The sequence below is a fragment of the Lipotes vexillifer genome, unplaced genomic scaffold (assembly GCF_000442215.2).
Source record: "Lipotes vexillifer unplaced genomic scaffold, Lipotes_vexillifer_v1.1 scaffold333, whole genome shotgun sequence".
Lineage (NCBI taxonomy): Eukaryota > Metazoa > Chordata > Mammalia > Artiodactyla > Lipotidae > Lipotes > Lipotes vexillifer.
In genome coordinates this window covers 155,038-176,109 of record NW_006790633.1, presented here as the reverse complement: position 1 = coordinate 176,109, position 21,072 = coordinate 155,038, and the positions used below count along the sequence as shown (strand labels likewise).

General features: G+C 39.3%; 1 protein-coding gene across 1 annotated transcript in view; it reads right to left on the bottom strand.

Moving 5' to 3' along the window:
• ANKFN1 (ankyrin repeat and fibronectin type III domain containing 1) overlaps positions 1–21,072 on the bottom strand; it is a 131,961-nt gene that overhangs the window by 84,016 nt on the left and 26,873 nt on the right. The window contains exons 4-6 of the mRNA XM_007463889.1: positions 19,799–20,009; positions 7,225–7,419; positions 5,212–5,325 (exon numbers count right to left, since the gene is read on the bottom strand). Coding sequence (XP_007463951.1) covers positions 5,212–5,325; positions 7,225–7,419; positions 19,799–20,009 — 520 coding nt within the window. The remainder of the gene's footprint in view (positions 1–5,211; positions 5,326–7,224; positions 7,420–19,798; positions 20,010–21,072) is intronic.

Below are 21,072 nucleotides of genomic sequence, written 5' to 3'. Positions count from 1 at the left end.
AGAAATTAACAATAAAACTATGGCAAAAGATATGGCCAGTTAGAAGTTTAAGATAACTCATCTAAAAACTTTGGTTAAAGTGGAAATGAAACAAATTATAAATTATTTATAAATAAGTGATCATTATAGCAATGCATTTTAAACTTTTTGGGTATGGACAAAACAGTAATCAGGGAAAAATTATAGCCTTAAAATCCATGAATTAGAAACAAAAATAAAGAAGTAAATTAAGTTTTCAAAAAAAAAAAAAAACAAAACTAGGAAAGAAGTAATAAAGTAAACCCATGGAAAGCAATAGGAATTGGCAAAGCTAAAGCCAAACATTAATAAAATAGAAAATAAGCAAGAAACACATTTTATGAATCAGAAAAGTTAATTCTTCAAACAAACCAATAAAATAGACAAATGATCAACAGTTCTAAAAAAAGGGCACAAATAACATGACTTTTGAGGTTCTACAGAGTCTCTAACCACAGGGGAGATTTAAAAATTGTGTTCAACAGTATATCAATAATCATAATCCAAATGAAACATCTGTAATTTGGTAAAAGATATCTACCAGAAGATTACAGTAGGCATCATACTTAATAGTAAAATATTAGATGCACGTTGACAAAAGCGGGTAAGAGAGAAGAACACCTACTATCCCAGTTACTATACACAATATAATGGGAACTAGAATTCACATTGATTCTGGTTAATGAAGTGAGATCTGCAAAAGAATGCAAAGTATTAGAAAGGAAGGGACAAAATGATCCTTTCTTGAAGATGAAATGACAAAAAATATTCATGAGGTGCAGGACAATCTACTGGGGAAAAAAAGGCTGTTACTAAGAGAGTTCAGTAAAGCAGAGTCAACTAAAGGTTGTTTTAAAATTACAATAGCTCTTCTACTGTCCCACAGTAGCCCATTAGAGAATATCTTGAAAAGAGAGTTCATTTATAATAGCCACAAAAACTGTAAAATATATCCAGCATGAAACTTTACAGGAAAGAAGACCAATAAATACATAAAATTATTAAGCTTTCCTGAATATGTAAGATTCAACTTTATTAGGAAGATATGTCATGGATGGGAAGTCTTTCCAAATTAATTTAGGAATATGATGGTATCTCAATAAGATTTAAAAAATTAAAGTTGACAAGCGAATTCTAAAATTCATTTTGAAGGGAACATATTACCACAGGGAGGGACTTGCTATACCAGATGTTAAAATATACTATGAAGTTATTATATGGCATTAGCATGAGTATAGGCAGGTCAGTGAGACAGAGTATGTGAATACATATACATTTCCACTTCCAGTTTACAATCCCAGAAAAAAAATATTCTCACAGGTAAGAGACACATACTAGGATTGCAACATTATGTAATAGGAAAAAAATTGAAACCACCTATGTTCATCAGTGGGAGAATGATTAAATACATTATGGCATCTCTTGTCTATGGAATAGCAATACTATACAGCTATTTAAAAGAATGAAGATCCAAACACACTGACATATGTATGTTGCTGAACTGAAAAAAAATCTAGCTGTGTAACTAGACAAATAGTATGATATTTATATTAGAGTGCACAAACAAAACTATACGTTTGTGTGTATGTACATATATGTGTACATGCATCAAGAAAGGATTTGTAAGGGTATACATTAAACTCATAATAAAGATTAACTTGGTGATAGGGAGGTGACCTTGGGGGAAGGGTAAATCTTGACTTTTTATTTTTCATTGGAGTATAGTTGATTTACAGTGTTGCATTGGTTTCAGGTGTACAGAAAACTGATTCAGTTATACATATACATATATCTATTCTTCTTCAGATTCTTTTCCCATTTAGGTTATTACAGAATATTGAGTAGAGTTCCCTCTGCTATGCAGTAGGTCCTTGTTTGATTATCTGTTTTATAAATAGTAGTGTGTATATGTTAATCCCAAACTCCTAATTTATCCCTCCCCACCACTTTTCCCCCTACAAAGGCTTTAATAATTTGCTATTAAAGCCTTTGTAGGGAGGAATTAGGGTGGCAGTTTCTAATCTGTGAGGGAACAAGATGAGAAGAGAGGTGGGGAAGGGCATCATCCAAACCAGGGTGCTGCCCACATGCACTGGAACAACTACAGCAGCATCACGTCATTGGCAGACTCCAAAGTGTGACCACTTCAAGGCCTGCTTTTGAAAAAAAGCTAGAAAATAATTCATCCTGTAGATGGAAAATAGATGCTGCACTGCACCTGTTAAAGGATACCTTCCTGTCCACCCCTAACCCTGCAAAGAGCAGTAAAATCACTTTTGAAAATGTTTTCTGCTTTGGGACTACTGGGAAATGGCATATCCTCTGCAAATGAGAGCTCCAGGTAGGTCACCCAAGGCAGCCAGGAGAAAATGTGGAATGAACTTCTGGCAATTGTCCAAAGCATCAATGTATCTGAAATAAGTCTAGTTTTGCTCTGTAAGCCATGAAACCTGGTGAGATGGGACCAAAAGATGCAAGCATTCTTTGAGTCCAAGGAGGAAACACCTGGAAACAGACTGTAGCTCTCTTAGCTTCATTTTTTCTGTTTTCAGGGAAGATGCAGGCAGAAAAGTCCAGGGGGTCTCATTCAAAACTGTTTTCTGGGTTTTAAGCTGAAATTTACACCTTTAATCTCCAAATGGTGATGGCAGTTGGCCTGGTGCATTGCCCTCGGGGCTTGAAGAAGGTGTATAAAGAGATGCTCTTTAAAATATTTCTGGATATCAACAAACTTTTTTGGAAAAAAGAAAACCCAAACCAAACCAAACCAAAACAAAACCCGACATGTTGGTGAGTTGAGTGTAAATAAGAAGAAACAGAAGGATTCAGATTTTCTTTCAAAAACTGGCTTGAGCATGAAGGGGGAAAACATCCAGGTGTCAAAATAGGCTTGAGGTTTTGCTGAACCCAGAAGTTCTGGAGAACAGTATGAGATGTTTTTGCCAAACCCTGAATACTGCAGGGTTAAACCTTCCCTCTAACCAATTAGATAATTGCCATTTCATTCTGTGGATTTCTTAATTGTTTCTTCTCTTTTAATGCAAACAAAATAGCCTTGTCTCAAGGTAATTTTGCTAATATTTTCATAATTAAATAATTACTTCAACCCTGAATTAAAAACTGTCCTGCTGTCTCTAGGTACAGTAGTCTGGCAGCTGTTTTAAATTTAAATAGCCCTTGAGAGCAGTCAGGTTAAGGACTCAATTTATAACCTTATAAATTAACAGAGGGAAACCTACTCCATAATGCAACAGACAATTCTATTTATAATGCTTAATTAAGCCCCTCCAGTCACTAACAAAACCCATTTGTGACCTTTCGTTTTAACCTCCCCCAAATGCAAGTCCCCTGAGATGATACGTGTTAATATGTGAATGTTGATAGAATTTGCTGGCATTATGGTCAGGTATTATATATCTGATGGTCTGGATAAATTAGCTCCTGATAGCTCACTAATCAAATGTAAGAAAATGTCAAGTTGGGCAGTATTGATGAAACCCTTTATCAAAGCCCTGGAGCGAAGTAGAAAGAAAGGGAAATGCCCATGTCTAATATTGCCTGCAAGCACTTGCTCTGAATTTCAGAAAGTCTTGGCAACCAAGAGAAAGTATCAGAATTGTATTGAAGGATGGCGGTGGGCAGCCATTCTTGGTGGCTTCATTTATTTGCTATGGCTAGTAGCCTCAGGCTGCCTTCTCTTAGCTTAATACAGAAGACCCAAAGTGATAGCCAATTCAATGCTGTTTTACCTAAGATATTACAGAGTGGAGTTATCTGGAAAATTCCAAGTAACTCAGAAAGCTACAGGGTGTGGGTAGACTAATGTTTGTAGACATAGGAGTGTCTCCTGGGAACAGGCCCTAGAAGGAGAAAGGAAGCACATATACTACTTGGACACTTTTTGTGGCCCAAGGGAGTTGTAGGGACCTGAACCCAGAAATTCTTGGAATATGGCCTGGCATCTTGGAATATGTGTGGAGAGTCTTATCAGGTTTCAGGACCGTTCAGGGTATTTCCATATGTAGAGTCAGCATAATGTGATACTTCTGGCTCTGCTGCAAGTCTTTAGGCAAGTCCTTAATTTCATTGCTTCAGTTTTCTCATCTGCAAAATGGGAACCGTACAGTACCTACCTTATAGGGTTGTTGTGAAGAATAAATAGAGTTAATACATATATAGGCTTTAAACAGTGCCTGGTGCATAGTAGGCACTATGTAAGCCTTGGCTGTTATCATCATAGCATCTCCATAAAATCTTTCTCCTGTGGGCTCTCTCCTTTCCCAGTGCTGCTATAGCAGTCAGGTCAGGCTGTTGTGACCTCTCTCCTGAATAGCTTCCTAATTCATTTCCTTATTCTAAATCCATATGTCGTCCAATACATCATACACAGTGTTTGCACTTAAATCTTTGAAAAGTCTACCTCTGATCTTGTCCCTATCTTATTCAGTGGTCTGCAGAGTTCATCACATGAAGTCTAAATTCCTCATTCTACCCCTTCCTCCTAACCCTAGTTTCACTTTCTAATTACATTTCACTGCTTCTTCTCACGAACCCTCCCCTGGAGCCACTGCAAGCTCCCTTACTCTCTTCTACTTGTTCTGGCATGTTTTTGCTTTTATACCTGTGCTCACTGTTCTCTCCACTTGCCGTTCACTTTCCTCCCAATATCTTCTGCTTCACATCCCAGCTGTCCTTGAAAACAAGGCCCGATTGCCACTGCTACCCTGGAGCCTTTCTGATTCTGTCATTTAACCATCCCTCTTTCTTTTCTGACCTCCAATGTTGTTGTTGTTTTAGTTCTCAACCCTAGTTACCTGCTATTACAGCTTTTAATTTTTATGCCCCCTATTTAGTATGTTCCGTATCTTAGCCTCTAAGCCCTGTAAATTAAGGCTGATTCTTTAGTGTGTCCTACTCAGTCCTGTCCTGAACCGTATGCTATGCACAGAGCAGGCCCTCTGCAAACAAGAATGAAATATTAATACTAATATTAATTGGGTCTGTGACTTATTCTTAGTCACTTTATTGCTCTGTGTTTGACTGCCTATGGAAATATTTCAACTCCAAAAAGTAAATAGGATGAAAAAAATACCATCAGCAAGATAAACAAACATACAAAATGCACAATTGATCCCCAAACAATGGATTGTTTTTTAAGAAGGAGCAGTCACAAAAATATTTGGAATCCAGTACCTTTATATCTGGTTACTACAGCTGCGTTGACACTAAGAGGCTCATGAAAGCTGACAGTGAGTGATGTGCTGCTGGTTACCATGAGACAAGCATTGGTTGGCACCTCAGGGGCTCCTGGGACAGAAGGAGAAGCACAAGGATCTTAATATAGCAAATCCTTTTCAAACAATGTTCTTGCCTCTTCAAAGGGTACCCCGAAACACACACTATGGAAACATTTGTTTGTAGAGCCTAATAGATTTTGCTTTTGAACATTTTCATTAGAAGTCTCAATGGCCTTTATTCATGGCCATTGTGGTCTTATTTGAGCATTAGAACATCTTCTGAAGGGGTAAATAATACCAGTTAAGCCTTCTCAAATTATCTTAGAAACACAATAGGAGATTGGGCTGGACCAGTGGAGAGGAGGCCAGAAAGTGTTAGCAGGAACCGACGTTGTAGATAGAGACAGTTACATTTCATAAAGTACTTTCATGGAAATCATTTCGTCGGAGACTTTTTGCAAGCCTGTTGGGTAGAAAGAACGAGTAACAGCATCCCCACTTTTAGGATGAGGAAACTACAGCCCAAAGAGGCCAAATTACTGGTTCAAGGACACAGTGAAGACATAGCTAGGATGGAAGCCCATGGCTTCAGATGCCCAATTCTGGGCTCTTGCCAGCCTGGAATGCTAACTTGCCTTGCTCTCAGGCTGCTTCCAATTACATCAGGTACTATTTTTCTAAGAAAGACTTCATGGGCAAATGTCATGTCCACTAACCTCAGGTTTTAAAGGACTTCTGATCACTCTAGGTACTTTTTAACACCCAGAAGATGTTTTTAACACCCAGAAGATGTTTTAAAACAACCCAGAAGGGTGTTTTAACACCCAGAAGATGCAAATGTCGTGTCCACTAACCTCAGGCTTTAAAGGACTTCTGATCACTCTAGGTAATTTTTAACACCCAGAAGATGTTTTGTAATTTAGAAGAAAATTTTAAAAATGGCATCAAGCCTAAAAATGTGACCGATTCTAGTATTAATCTGTCCTGAATGAGGTACCATAGTAAATACATTTATTGAAACAGTTGCTGAATATCTTTTTTTAAAAAACGTGTATCAGCATTGCTAAAGATTGTTAATGTTAAAAGCAGCCTTTCATTAATGTTACTTAAGCTATTTGCTTCAAGAGAAAGGATTAGGCCTAGATTTGGTATATTTAGTGTACAATACTACAGAAAACAAGAATTTCCCTGCCTTTGGTGTTTATTTATATCACAAAGCAGAGGTGGATAATTCCCAGCCTAATGAACCCATCTTTCCCTTATGTTTAAATTTTCAAGCCTAATTTTTAGTTTTTGTTGTTTAAATAAGATCACCTGTTGGAATAAGAGTTTAATGTTTCACAAGTGTTCGGATTTTATATGAATTTTTACATCAAGGGCGGCACTAAGCAGTACCTTCCAATGCTAATGAGTATTATCCAGAAACAAGGCTTTTCTTAAACTAACAGAAAGAACTGGTAAAGAGAATGGAAGTGCAGACAGCAGTGTAATTCATGGGTTGATTGTCCTTCTCTGTTGCCTGTATTAACCGAAGGTCAGTTTATATAAGCTGTGTGTAGTAGAGAGTTGAAAACAGCTTAAACTGGAGCTTGAAGCAGAAACTGGACAAATAGGCAAACAAATGGTTTTCCACCTCCACATCCCCAAATATAGGCACTTAGGGCATCAGACCATCCAAGTCATTAGGCATTAGGGTGTAGCGGGCGGAAAGTGCTAGATGAGTGTGACATGGTGGAGGGAAGCCAGCAGCACTAAAGCCTCATGGCTGTTGTCAGAGAACCTATCAGGAGCCCGAAAATCAAGCAAGACAAAAGATCCTTTTACAGCCTCCCAGAGCCCTTGCTCCACATAGGCTGACAACGGCCATCCATGACCCTGTAGAGCTGCAAAAAATCAGTAAAAGAAGGCCTGGCTGTCTCAAACCAGGGTTCAGTCTAGTTAAATGTACAAGTCCTCTGCTTATACTCACTGGCATGTTCAAAGCCTGTTTTCATGCGTCTGTAGAGTCGGTACCTCCACTCCCAAGCTTTCAGTTGTTTCTCTTTCTCTGTGTTGTCCAGGCTGAATCTTTCATTCTCCACCTGAGCAGACAGTTCACTCACCCTCTCCTGGGCTTCCTGCACCAGTGTGTTGAGGTGCCTTGCTCGGCTTTCCAGGCTGACAACTGAAGGGAAAAAAATGGGGTGACTCCCTTTTCTTTCTGGGGAAATGCTACTTAGTTGGCAGGATATCTGAGAGTCTACTATGGGTTTTTTAAAATGCCTGGGGAAAGTGGAATCTATGTTCATTATTAACTATCTTACTATGATAAAGGTCTAATTGGTGACACAACTAGTTGATAGTACACCTATCAACTTAAGAGATTCCCATTGCCCTCTGGCCCAAATAGCTGCCTAGCAGAGTTAATTAGAATTCCATTAGTATGAGGCCCACTTCTGTTTCACATTGCACACGTTTGTTTCCGTGATCTTCAGAGGGACAGACACTAAGGGGCAAAAGCTTTGTAGGACTAGGAAGGCCTTAAGAAAAGTTGTCCATGAGGCAAGTTGCATTCTGCTGAAGAATATGTTTGTTTTTTTTTTGTTTTTGGTGTTTTTTTGTTTGTTATATTCTTCCCAGCTCATAGAGATTTTTGTATGTGTGTCTTAGTGGTAATTTTGTTCTTGTTAATCAATTTACTTATTGCTAACAAAGTGTTCCACTATTGCTGCCCCAGTAGAGCTAGTGAGTCCCGATGGTTGGGTGACTTGGGTGTGATCAGACATTGATCTTTGATCAGTTTGATCTTTGATTGTGGTCTGATTGGAGGAACGGTTTCTGGAGATGCCCATGCCCAAGAGAGCAAGTTATACTGGCTCCTCTTGCAGAGAGAGGTTGTCAGGCTTGATATTTCTGTTTTATTCAGTGTGTGATAATCTTTATTTGATTCACATCATATTGTTTACCCAACCTTCCCTTGTGTGAGTGAACGTTCATGTCAATGGTAGAACATTTCAAATTCTTAGGTCAGGTTGGGAGTCTGCTTCTTGCTGTTTACTCATGGCAGTCATGCATGTGAGGGCCTGCCTAGGTGGTCACTTGGTCACTTCAGTGGAGCCCTTCCTGGTTGGTGACAGAGAAGGAAGACAGCCTTAGCATGGGCATGTGGTGGAGGATCATACAAATAATGAAACAGATCAGAGTCAAGTTCTGCAGATCTGTCACCAACATGTGGTTGACATTCTGTATGACCAAAACAATATTTCCCCCTGGTGGGTGGGAAAGAAATCCAACCATTTCATTCTTCTAATCCAGAGAGAAAGTATTATGAAGATAATGCAAGTGAAAATTTGTTAGGTATATTTTGAAATGGAAATTAAGTGGTTATATAGGCACGTTTGCATTAATTATAGGAATTGAATACTAATTTATTACTGCCCCTGCTCACCATCAGTCTAAATTTATTTATAGATGAGGTCAATGAAAAATTAGTTGAGTCTTTTTCTTTTTCTTTCTTTCTTCTTTCTTTTTAAAGTTGCTGTTTGGAACACTCAGGACTGTGTTTTGCTGCAGATTTGTCATGGTTAATGAATGTTGCTATAGCAGTCAATCATGTACTCTAAATACTGTCACACTTTTTTTTTAAAGCCTCAGTCATGAGCCATGACAGAAAAATAAACAAACAAATATAAAGCTAAAAAACTCTTTCACTGAGCAGCTACACTATGCAGAATCCCTTGGGAAGGCTAAAGGAGGCCAGAATAAATGATAATATAAGTGCTGTGGATGTAGGGAAGCAATGATGGTGTATGAACATAGAGGTTCTGGAGAAAAGAAATACACATACACACACATGGGCGCATACTCCTGTGGAAAAATTGGCAATATCAGCAGCCTCAAGGTGCAATTTCCTGGAGCAGTGAGATTGACAAGTCAGTACTAAATGCTGTTAATTTAACTAACTTCAGATTAATGCTAGAGTCTGCTGTGACTGAAGCCCTCAAACACAGTCTCATTATAGCCTTGCTGGGAAGGTCCTAAATATAGGCATTGACAGTTTAAAACAAATTCGTATACATTTGTGTATTTTTAGACATAGGTTAGGCGTCAGAGTTTGTGTCACAGTTTTCAGGTTGATTAATTGACCCAGTAACTGCACCCTCTACACTCTCCCCCCTCCTTCTTCCACTACAAATTATGGAGAAAATGGGGGAATTGTCTTTGCTAAGTCATTCAGTGAGCTTTTTATTGAAAGCCTGATGTTTGAATTGCATGCATGCGTCGACACTTGGGTGATAGACACATGATTTATAAAAATAAATTTTTCTAATACTATGAAATCCCCCCTATTAATTTTTATATCCACAACAGTTATTACTGGTGTGAATTCCAGGTGGCATTTCAGATGGACAGCTTCTCTTGAGCTATGCTTGGCTCCCCCTGGAAATTTTTTCTGCTTTTCCTAGCACAAAACATTTTGTTTCTAGACTTTGCCTTTACTTCTAGACTGTAGACCTGATGCTATCTGAGTTGTAGTGGTAAAGGGATTCTGTATCTTTAAGAAAAGCATTCACCTCTTCATAGAATAACAAGGAAGATACACAGAATTTTATAGCCAAGTAAGTTTTCCAATCATTTAGATCCCTGTGCTTCTCAAAGTGAGATACCTAACATGCAGCATAGCATGGTGGTGGTGTTGATGGGGTGCAGTGGGCATCTCTGAAGCCTCAGAATAAATATGTGTGTCTTTCTGGAGCATCAGATTTTCAATGCAGATTTTGATGAAAGCAAATTATTTAGAAGTTAAAACAAACACTTCTATTATGGAGAAGAATGGAACATTTTCCTAAAAAATGAAGATAAGAATAGGAAGTTTATAGATCTCTCGCTCTCTCTTTTTTCGCCCCAGGCTAAGCTCCCAGATGCCCCTGGGAGTATACCTACTCACTTGCTTCTGTTAGAAGTAATTCCATGCACGAGTTGGAGAGGCACTAACTGAGCCAATGGTTTCAAACCATTTCACCAAGCAAACCTTTTATTATTTTTATCCTATGGATTTTTAAATAGTTTAATAAAACACTCTCTTTTGAAGGATTTTCTTTATTGACTGCCAAATCAGCTGACTTAAAGTAATCATTTTTCTCCCTATTAATAGTGACCTATATAACTGCCAATAGAAGCATCTCTTCAGTATTAGATAATCAAACCTAACAAACTGGATTAATGTTTTAAGGAAAATCAAGTAAATATGATAATCATATTAGAATTTGTAGTTTTATCTTGAGTAACGATGTGTTGGTTAAGTTTTTGACACCTTGGAAATTGTTTGGGGAGCCCCATTCCTATTTTTTCCACCCCAGAATGAGAACCTTTTCAACCCCCTTATTTTTAAAGGTAAAGAAACTGATACCCAGGGAGGTGGGATGATGATCCAAGGTTTCCTTAAAAACATTAAATTTAGTGAACTTCCTCTAAACCTAAATGGAATGCAAATTAACCGATTCTTTATGTATTGCAGTTTTCTAATTGCTATCTATTTGGCACACGATTGGTGAACTCATTTTGGTTGGCTGTTTGGATATAGAAACTAGAAAGGTTAATGTCAATTTTGTGATTAATTTTCCTGCCCATCCACTTCCCTTTTTCTTGGGTCCATTCTCTTTTCACTTCTACCCTCTGGATATTTTGAGTCCAGAACTCCTGTATCTGTTTGCAAGGTTTGGTCTTTTCACTCTTCCTGCAGTTGATCCCTTCTCCAGGCAAGCAGCTATCCCTCTGTGCAGCCATAGCCAGCACAATAGAGGGTCTGTGAGTGTGTGGTGAGCTGTCCGGCTGGGGCAAGACCACTTGGCGGCTCCTGAAATAGGCTCCGTGCTATTGTGATGTTTAATTATCAACAGCATTTCTACCACCCAGTGTTTCTGAGTGGGCATTTGTTATAAGACCTGCCCAGCTAATTAACTACAGGGTGGGAGTGGGGGGAGGGGCAGGAACTTGGTGTTCAAAGAATACAATTATGGCTACTGTTTAAATCCTCAGATAAATAATAATCAGACCAAGTGGATTTTCTTCACCATCAGAATCTAACCTGTTGGACTTCCCTGGCGGTCCAGTGGTTGACTTCGCCTTACAAGGAAGGGGGTGCGGGTTCAATCCCTGGACAGAGAGCTAAGATCCCACATGCCTCATGGCCAAAAAACCAAAAACATAAAACAGAAGCAATATTGTAACAAATTCAGTAGACTTTAAAAAATGGTCCACATAAAAAGAAACTTAAAAAAAAAAATCTAACCTACTGATTGCCAACTACTTACTATCCTTACATTTCTTAATTTTGCCTTTGCCCTGCAATTGGTGAATTTGGGCCTAGTTGATAATTGCTTAAAGCTTGAAAAATATAATGAGGGTAAAATGTAAACTAATTTTAATTTTTAACTGAGGCTTTTAGGGAGCAATTCATTTGACTTGCTTAAAGAAATACCTTTGCCCATTACTAATGATATGCCATTTTACAATGTAGCAACAACTTTTCTATTGTTATTGGCATTTTCCTTGTTTGCATTGATGAGAAATATGGGGCACCAAGACAATCATTTAACCTCAGTGTTAGAAGGATCCTTACAATCAGCCTTAAGTGCCTCTTCAGATAGTACCTTTGGCCCTGTAAGATTTCCTTCATGAGGGGAAGTCACTGTTCACCAAGGAGGCCTTGTGATAATCTTACATAGAAGACTATCAATTAGTAGAGGTTTGTATTATTATTATTAAACCCATTAGTCTGTGTTATATTTTTAAGAGGCACACAAAAATAAGTCAAATACTTGTTTTTATAAAATAGCTCTGTGTTCTTCCATCAAAAAAAAAAAAAAAAATCTCTTGCCCCAGATAAAAATTGTCTGTTCTAGCTGCCATCCAGAAATATATTATATACTAAGTCATGTCAATTTCAACCCTGTTATTTCAAAGGAGAAAACAAGGTCACCTAGGTATAACCCTTGATTATAAGCCAATATCCTCTGGGCAACCAAGAATAGCAGTTAATAATATTTATCTTTGCTGATCATAAATGACAACCTCCTAACAACCTCACAACTGACTTGTTTTCAGCTAGGAATGTCAAAAGAAATAATATGGAGGTATTTCAATAATTAAATGTTTTTTAATTCAAAAACTCAAAGCGTAAGTTGCAGTTTACCTGTCTTGATAAGGTTCAGGGCTCAAAATTCACTTTGGTTTCACCTGGGCCTCAACCTGTTGTCTTATTTTCAGGTTTTCCCAAGGACTTTGAGAGTGTGGTTTCCGAAAGGTTTTAGTGATTTGGAGATTAAGTGTTTCATTTTAATTACTCTGAACTTTCTTCTCCTAGAACTCATTACACCCTGGACATAGGGCTCTGGAATGTTTTTCTCTGCTATTTTCAGCAGAATGTGGATTCACGAAGTCCATATCATGTAGTTTAAGTTGTAATTGTTGCTCTTTAAGAAGCCAGAGCCATTGACATAGAAAGGGACTTGCTGCCCAGGTCTCCCCAACTCCAGGGAGGCAAATGGACATTTTCTCTGAAACAAACACACAAAACACTTGAAGAAATTATTTAGAAAATCCAAAGCAGATTACCCAATGACATCACAGGGAGTTTAAATATGAAATAAGATAGCTGTATCTTCTGCTGATTTTTCGATGCTGTCCAATAGAAATACAGTGTGAGTCACATCACTTAAAATTGGCTAGTAGTGACATTAAGAAAGCAAAAAGAAACAGGTGAAATTAATTTGCATAATATATTTTAGTTAACAGATCCAAACATTATCATTTCAACATGCAATCAGTATAAAATTATTAATTAGATATTTTATATATTTTTTGGTACTTAAGTCTTGAAAATTCAGTGTAAGTTTTACATTTAAAACACATTTTAATTTGGACTGGACACATTTCAAGTACCAACAGTCACATGTCTATGTTAGTATAGTTTTAGAACATAAAATCCTACAAACTTTAAAAAGTGCCTATATTGGACAGTGTTTTCACAACACTATACAACAGATGGGTAAAATATTTAAATTCTCTACCAGAAAATCTTGGGTTTGTTTTATTTCGTTTCTGCAAGTTATATTGGCTAACAATCTTTTTGACCATTTACAGTGTGCCAGGGAAATGTTTTAAACCTATTACATTTAATTCTCAACCATCTTAGAGGGCCCCTAGTGATCTCTGTCTCCTAGTTTTCACACCCTGTACCAGGGCTGATCTATGTTGGTCATCGAGATAACAAGATTCAGCAAAAATGATAATATATCACCTCTGATATTAGGTTATAAAAGAGACTGTTGCTTCCATCTTGGTTGGTCTCTTTGTCTTTCTTAAATCATTTGCTCTGGGGGAAGCCAACTGCCACGTTAAGGAATAGCCCTACGGAGAGGCCCATGCAGGAAGGGACACAGGTCTCACCAGCAGTCACTCTGAGTAAGCTTGGCTCTCCCGCAACGGGAGAGGCCCACGTACCGCAAAAAAAAAAAAAAAAAATTAAAAACACTTGATCATTTCAAGCATAGGGAATAGCAGTCCAAAATCCTTCTAATAAGATGGTGAGGAGTGTTCAAGGAATGGAATGGAGGCTGGTGTATCACGGGTGAGGGGTGAGCAGTATGAGATGAGGTTTGAGAAGGAGCAAGTTTGTAAGTCAGGGTGAGGATTTTTACACCTATTTTAATGAAGCAGATAAAAATATCTGGGGACGCATTCTAGCAACCTGCCTAAGGCTTGTTCTTTACGTAGTCTTAATGGTTGCAAATCTTTGTCTTTTGAGGGTGGATTTGATTTCAGGAAATCTCTCTAAATCATTGGAAACCACGACTGGTGAACATGGAGGGTGATGACGCTGAGCAATGCTGTTTTGGAACAAAAATCAGATGTGACTCTAAGCAGTGAGTCAGATTTTCTCATTAACTGGCTCTGAGGACAAATCCAAAAGCGTTTAGAGCAATGGCAGCACTGTTGGAGCAAGTGTGGGGTCTCCCATGTGGACCCTCTTAAAGGATAACATTCGAGTGGATTGTAGACTTTCTGGTGTGTTTGTTTACATAAAGCCAGCCTCATTAGTTTATAGTCACACCTCTTAGACGTGCCCTGAACCAGTCCCAGCACCAACACGGACCCTTGACTACTGCAGAAATAGTGGTGCATCCTGACCAGTCTGCCAAAATTTTAACATTGGTGTCTGCACCACACTCAGCTGACAGCTACTCTGCGATCATATTTTATGAAGTAACTGAACATAACTAATTCTGGGAGACATTTCCTAGTTCCACAGGCAGTATCCAAGGGAAAGTGAGAGAGAGGGGTTCACAAAGGATTGCAGAGAGAGAGAGGAAAGGATCTAGAGAGAAGGGAGAATGCAGCTATAGGAAAGGGCAGAAGGACTAAAAATGAGGAGCGTTCTGCCATATTATTAATCGGTGTAGAAATAAAAACAGTCAGGCTACGTCTGCAACCAAATTTCAAAACAGTGCCTGGAAAACACAATAATGGCAACAACAACAGGTTCCCCACAGTGTAACTTACGTGAAGACAAAGTTTTCTTCATACATTGTGTGTGCAAGTGCATGAATGTGTGTGTGCATGTGCACTGTACACATAGTGTATGTGTGTGTGTGCTAAAATTCAATACCTGCAGTTCCCAGCAGTATAAGGCAGGGCTTAAAATTCAACTGAAATTTCAACTGAAAATTTATCAGCACCTACATATGTGCCAGGTATTGGGGTCAAAAGATGAGATAACATCCATGTGAGTGAGCAGATTTGCACATGGTAGGTATCCAAAAACAACTAGTTTCTTTACGGTTACTGTTTATAGAGCCGAAATGATGCCAAATAGATAGCAGCCTCAGAAAGGCAAGGACCTCATTGATGATTCAGTATATTCGTCCTGGAGATTGTTGAAGTGTGATTCGAGGGTAGAGGCAGGATATGAGTTAGGATAAGGGAGGGGTTTATGACGAGGGACTTTCAGTTATGGAGCAAGTCTTTCTCAGCCGTTGTTCAACTGAGTATGAGTTATAGCAAGTGGGATACTGAATGGATGAAAAAAATCTAAAGTATAGCCCCCAGGTATCCTGTAGTACCTTTGTACATTAACTTTCCTAGCGCTAGTCCTTTTAGATTCTGGGCCTGTTTCCTGAGCTTGGCACACGTATGTGGGATTCTACCTCAACAATGGCTAATGTTTTCTCCTAGAAGGAATGAATATTACTTTGTGCTGCTTACCTAAAGATGGGAGGAACAGAAAAAAGTTGCCGAATAAAGATAGTAGATTCATCTAATGAGCAGGCTGAGGTTCTGTGTATATTTAAACTTGGGGCAGTGTGCAAATTTGGGTGGCCACTTCTGGAACTTTCCTTATGAATAAGGAAATGTACATGGTTGAATTTCAAGCCATGTTTATTCAGAACACCTTCATATAGCTCTATGATTTCAGGGGCTAAAGCCCAGAAGACATGCCTGACCAGTGGCTTAGGAGGTAAATCCCTAAACGTATCTGTGTCTTTGTGATTCCTGTTGCAAAAGGGAGAGAATTACAGAGGACTTTCTTCTGAGTTACGTCAGGATCTTCGGTTGGCATAGTGAAAAGAGTATTGGGCTGTTTTCAGAAGGAAACACACAGGGGAAGGGAAGACAGAAAATTTACCCTATTAGAAATCCTGAAATATCTAACAGGCATTAGAAGAGGACAGATGGAGAGTCAGGGAAGGAAGGAATTGAACATCTGCAGTGTGACAGTGAGTGTGCTAATGCTTTTCCACAAATACCAAAACAATACAGAAGATCTGGGTTCAAATCATGGGTCCACCACTTAGTAGCTTTGGAGCACTGGATGAATTATTTGTCTTTATTTCAGTTTCCTCGTTGATCAAAACGAGGAAACTAACTCTCATCTCACAAGCCAGTGGTCAGGATCAAGTGAGACGATGTAAGCAAAAGCGTTTTTGCAGTGTGTAAAATACTCTAAGAACTTAAGACCTCATTCTTCTATCCTGCCTCTGCAGCTTCTGGGGATCAATTTGCAGTGGGTGCTTGCTTATCTGGTTCTAGCTGGGAGACTCTTCATGGGTTGGCTCATACTCATGCACAGAAGCAATTTGATTTCTCTGGTACTTGATATATAAAGTGAATTAAAAATCCCTGAAAACAGACTGTGTCTTCTATCCTGCCTTTTTTCAACAGGAATGACATCTCAGCTCATAGAACAGCACAAAGAAATACACCATAGGATTTTAGCAAAGGCACAAAGGGAAAGGTACAGGGGCGCAGTGGCCACAGCCTTCTTTATTAGTTATTTGGAAAGACAGTGAGTTTGCACAGCAGGATTCCAGGCATGGTATCTCACACACTTGGACTTGAATCCTTGACATCCCTATTCATTTGCTAGATGTGTGACCTTTGGTCAGTCACTTAACCTCCCAGAATCACGAATTCCTCTTCTTCAAGATGGAGTTAATAACATCATCCTGAAGGGCTAGTGTGAAAACTGGAGATAATGTACGTGGAGATTTCATAGGTTCTCAATCAATAGTCCTTTGCCATTTTTACACATGTGGGAGTCTATACATGATCCTATCTCTTTAACTTTTTGGGTGGCCAAGGTGACTTTAGGTGTCATATTTCCTAGAAGCTGAAACCTGGGTTTCTCTCTCACTGTCCTTTACAAGTTTGTGATGGTAATGTGGTTACCATCCCACAGGGAATGAGAAAAACCAGGGATCTTTTGAATGAATTTGCTTTCGGTTTAACTAAATATTTAGTACTTGGGTTATTTTATGGAGATTTAATTATGCACAAGGGGGATTGGGGAGATTGGGAGTATTACTGGTTTCATGGAAAATGCAGAAATTCTTTGCAGCGTCTCAGGTAAGTAAGACTAATGTTTCATCCAGCTCAGTGCAGGCAACATCTGGATGAATGGTCTCCTTGTTCCTATAGAATGGGGCTCAGTCTGCATTCTCTATGTTCAGACCCCTTGATTCTCTCTCCACCGCTCTCACACTGCATCTTTAGGACAGACGTTATTGCAACATAAATTGGAAGGCAGCAAATAAACCTTTTTGATTTCTTCCATCCTTATTTGCCCATCCCTCCAAATCCTCCAATTCCACTAAAAAGAAGCAGCACTTTGATGATGGAGCTCTTATTGAAGAGTCCCAATGCTACTGAACCCAAGTCCTCATTCTTTTTGACATGGATGTGGTGAGTTTAGCATTTTTAAAATAAAGAGTTTTATGATACAAGGTTCTGCCTCTGTACCTAGTTTTTGGGTGGCAGGGGTTTATGAAATTTAGGAGCAGAGATGTGACCTCTAATTATATATTTGCTTGCTTCTCTTTCAGCCTTCTGGGTCTCACCACTTGGAAGTGAGTGAATCAGTATTAGTGAAACTAACAATTTGATGAGTTTACTTTTTTCTTTTAGGAAACATAAAAACTGTGGCTCAGAGCCATTGTGGTCATTGGGTCAGAGAGTTTGCACCTAAGGGAATATGAGTGCCTCCCTCAGAACGTTGTGTGAGGATTAAAGGAGTCAATACATGTAAAGTGCTCAGAATAGTGCCTGGCACAGGGCAAGGGCTATATGATTTTATCCCACCCACTGCTGGGTGGGGTCTGTGACCTGAGAGCAGTTCCCTGTGGTAAGTACTATCAGCTGTACTTCAAAATACATCCAGAAAGAAGCCATTCACAAAAGACCACATACGATGTGATTCCATTTATATGAAATGTCCAGAAGAGGCAAATCTATAGAAACAGAAAGTAGATTAGTGGTTGCCCAAGGCTGGGAGGAGTGGGGAGGTTGGGATGAGATAGCCGAAGGGTATGGGGTTTCTTTTGGGGTGATGAAAATGGTCTAAAATTGACTGTGGTGATGGTTGCACAAGTCTGTGCATATACTAAAAACCATTGAATTGTACACGATAAGTGAGTGAATTGTATGGCATGTGAATTATATCTCAATAAAGCTGTCAAAAAATACATTCAAAATTCCACCCCTGCTCACCATCAATGTCACCATGAATGTCACTACGGTGCTAGTCCAAGCAACTGGCATCTGTCTCCTGGACCATTAGAATAGCCTCCTAATTGGTTTTCACAATTTCACAGTTGCCCTAGCCACTGTGTATTCTCCACAGACGGCTGTAGTGATCTTTTATTTATTTATTATTTATTTATTTATTTATTTTGCAGTGCGCGGGCCTCTCACTGCTGTGGCCTCTCCCGTTGTGGAGCACAGGCTCCGGACGCGCAGGCCCAGCGGCCATGGCTCACGGGCCCAACCGCTCTGCGGCATGTGGGATCTTCCCAGACTGGGTCACAAACCCGTGTCCCCTGCATTGGCAGGCTAACTCTCAACCACTGCGCCACCGGGGAAGCCCTGTAGTGATCTTTTAAAATGTAAAGCAGAATATGTCTTCCTTCCTCCTTCCATTCCTCCCTCCCTCCCTCCTTCTTTCTTTCCCACGCCACGCGGCTTGCAGGATCTTAGTTCCCTGACCAAGGATTGAACCTGGGCCCCAGCAGTGACGGCACCGAGTCCTAACCACTGGACTGCCAGGGAAGTCCCCAGAATATGTCTTTCATCTACTTAAACTGTTTCACTGTCTCCCCATCACACCTAAAATCAAAGTGAAACTTCTCACCTTGGCTAATCTGGTCCCTGTGACTTGTCCCTCAGCCATCACGCTCCCCTATGTTCATTTTGCTTTAGCCACACTGGCCTTCATGTTCTTCAGATATGGCAATCTCATTCCTACCTGCCTCAGAACCTTTCTGTTTGCCATTCACTCTGCCTAAAATTTGACCCCATATCTTCTCATAGCTCATTCCTTGATATTGCCTAGGACTAGGCTCAAATGTCACTGCATTAGAGAGGCTTTTCTTGCCCAACCCTATTAAAATAGTCCCCACTCCATCAATCTCCACCCATTCATTCACTTTATTTTCTTCATAGTATTTATCACTATTTGAATTTATATTTTAATTTATCTATTTACTTGATTGTTGGAAATCTCCCCTAGTATGTAAGTTCTTTGAGCGTAGAGATTTTTGTCTTGTTCACCACTGCATTCCTAGTACTTAGAACATGGCCTTTCCTCATTGTTTGTTGAATGAGTGAATGAATGAATGGAACCACCATATTGACTGTGGACAGAAAGACATTAACACACACATACTCATTCTCTTTTCTATCTCATTCTTTTTTCTATGTATATGTCCTGTGCTATAGCCTCACTTGGAGTATTTCACATATCTTAAAACTTGCATTCAATTCTTACGAGGAAGTTCCTTTGAGGTTCCTTTTCAATAACATTCTGTGTATTCTATTTAGAACGTAACTTGATGCTTAGACTGATAAACACTCTCACTGTTTGCATGAAAGTTCATGAAAACATGTAAAGGATTTCAGAGCCTATGCTTAGTCAACCATTCATTCTAAGGGCCAGCAATGGCTATTTCGGTGGCATAAAGCTGCGGTCTGGCCTTAATAGTACATGTTTTATTTTTGAATTTACTTACAGTGTGGACTTTCTTGGGCCCCTGTTCTCAGAAGAATCCTAGCAATGGGCACATTGTTGGTCATGATGGCAATATCCAGAGGTGTCAGTCCCTCACTGTTAGGTGTGTTGAGATCTAGTTCTTCCGATGTGTACTGATACAGGAGGATCTGCACAGCATCCATGTCTTGCTGTTCAACTGCTTCAAACATAGCTTCATTGCCCTGGAAGTTCTGGAAAAGAATGAAGCAGGTTAGCACAATTTCATAGACCAGCTTGTCCTCATGGACCAGCTGTTTTGAATTTTAGGGACTGCTTCAGTGACTGCATTCCCACTTATAAGTGGTATAACTGCTATTTATTCCAAGGTCTCCAAAGTGAACACTATTGAACCCTCCCTCCATCTTTTTTAAAGAACATTGAAAAGATCTGTACATTTAGATGCATTGAGACAATATAGTATACAGTCTATAGTTAAGAGCAAACATCAGTTTTTCTCAAACCAGTCTTCTGTGGAATACTGTTCAGTAGGCCATTATAAGGTGTTCCATGAAGAAAGTAGCATGTGGTCAAATGAATTTGGTAAACATTAGATTAAACCAAGTTACTGCATTATTTTATTGTAAGACCTCTCAAGCCCTTTAGTAATTTTAACATGCAATTATGACTCTCTAATAGTTGAGAAATATGACCTGTTTCAAATATTTTTTCACAGAACATATTTTTCATTATATTTGTTTTAACTGTCCTGGAATAAGGTTCTACCAAACACAGTTTGGAAAACGCTGGCATAGGTAACACAGCACAGGTAATTTAAATTATGACTCGCTTGGAATACACTTTCTCTGTTTCTCAAACTCATCCCCTCCCTTTCCATCCCCGTGTTTTGACTGTTTCTCAGACTGTTACCAGATCATGGCAGTGACCTGCCCGTTGCAAGTCTTAGTCTCTTCCATCCCTACTCAATATTGATACAAGAGTAGTCTTTCTAAAATTTACACTGCTACATGTCCCTTCCTTATTTACAAATCTGTAGTAGATCCACACTGCCTGCAGGCTGACTCCCTAACTCCTAGACTCCTTTATACTAACCTCTACACTTTCTCAACCCTGAGCCCCAGCCACTGAATACCTGGCATTTCTGAGACCTCAGGTGAGGGGCTCAAGAGGTGGTGTCCAGGGAAGGTTTCAGTGGATGGGTGGCAATTGCTTTGGGGCCTGAGAGGGCCAAAAGTTGAATCTTCATAGGGTACAAATCGCCTATAGAAGAGAATAGCTAAAGACAATATCTATCCT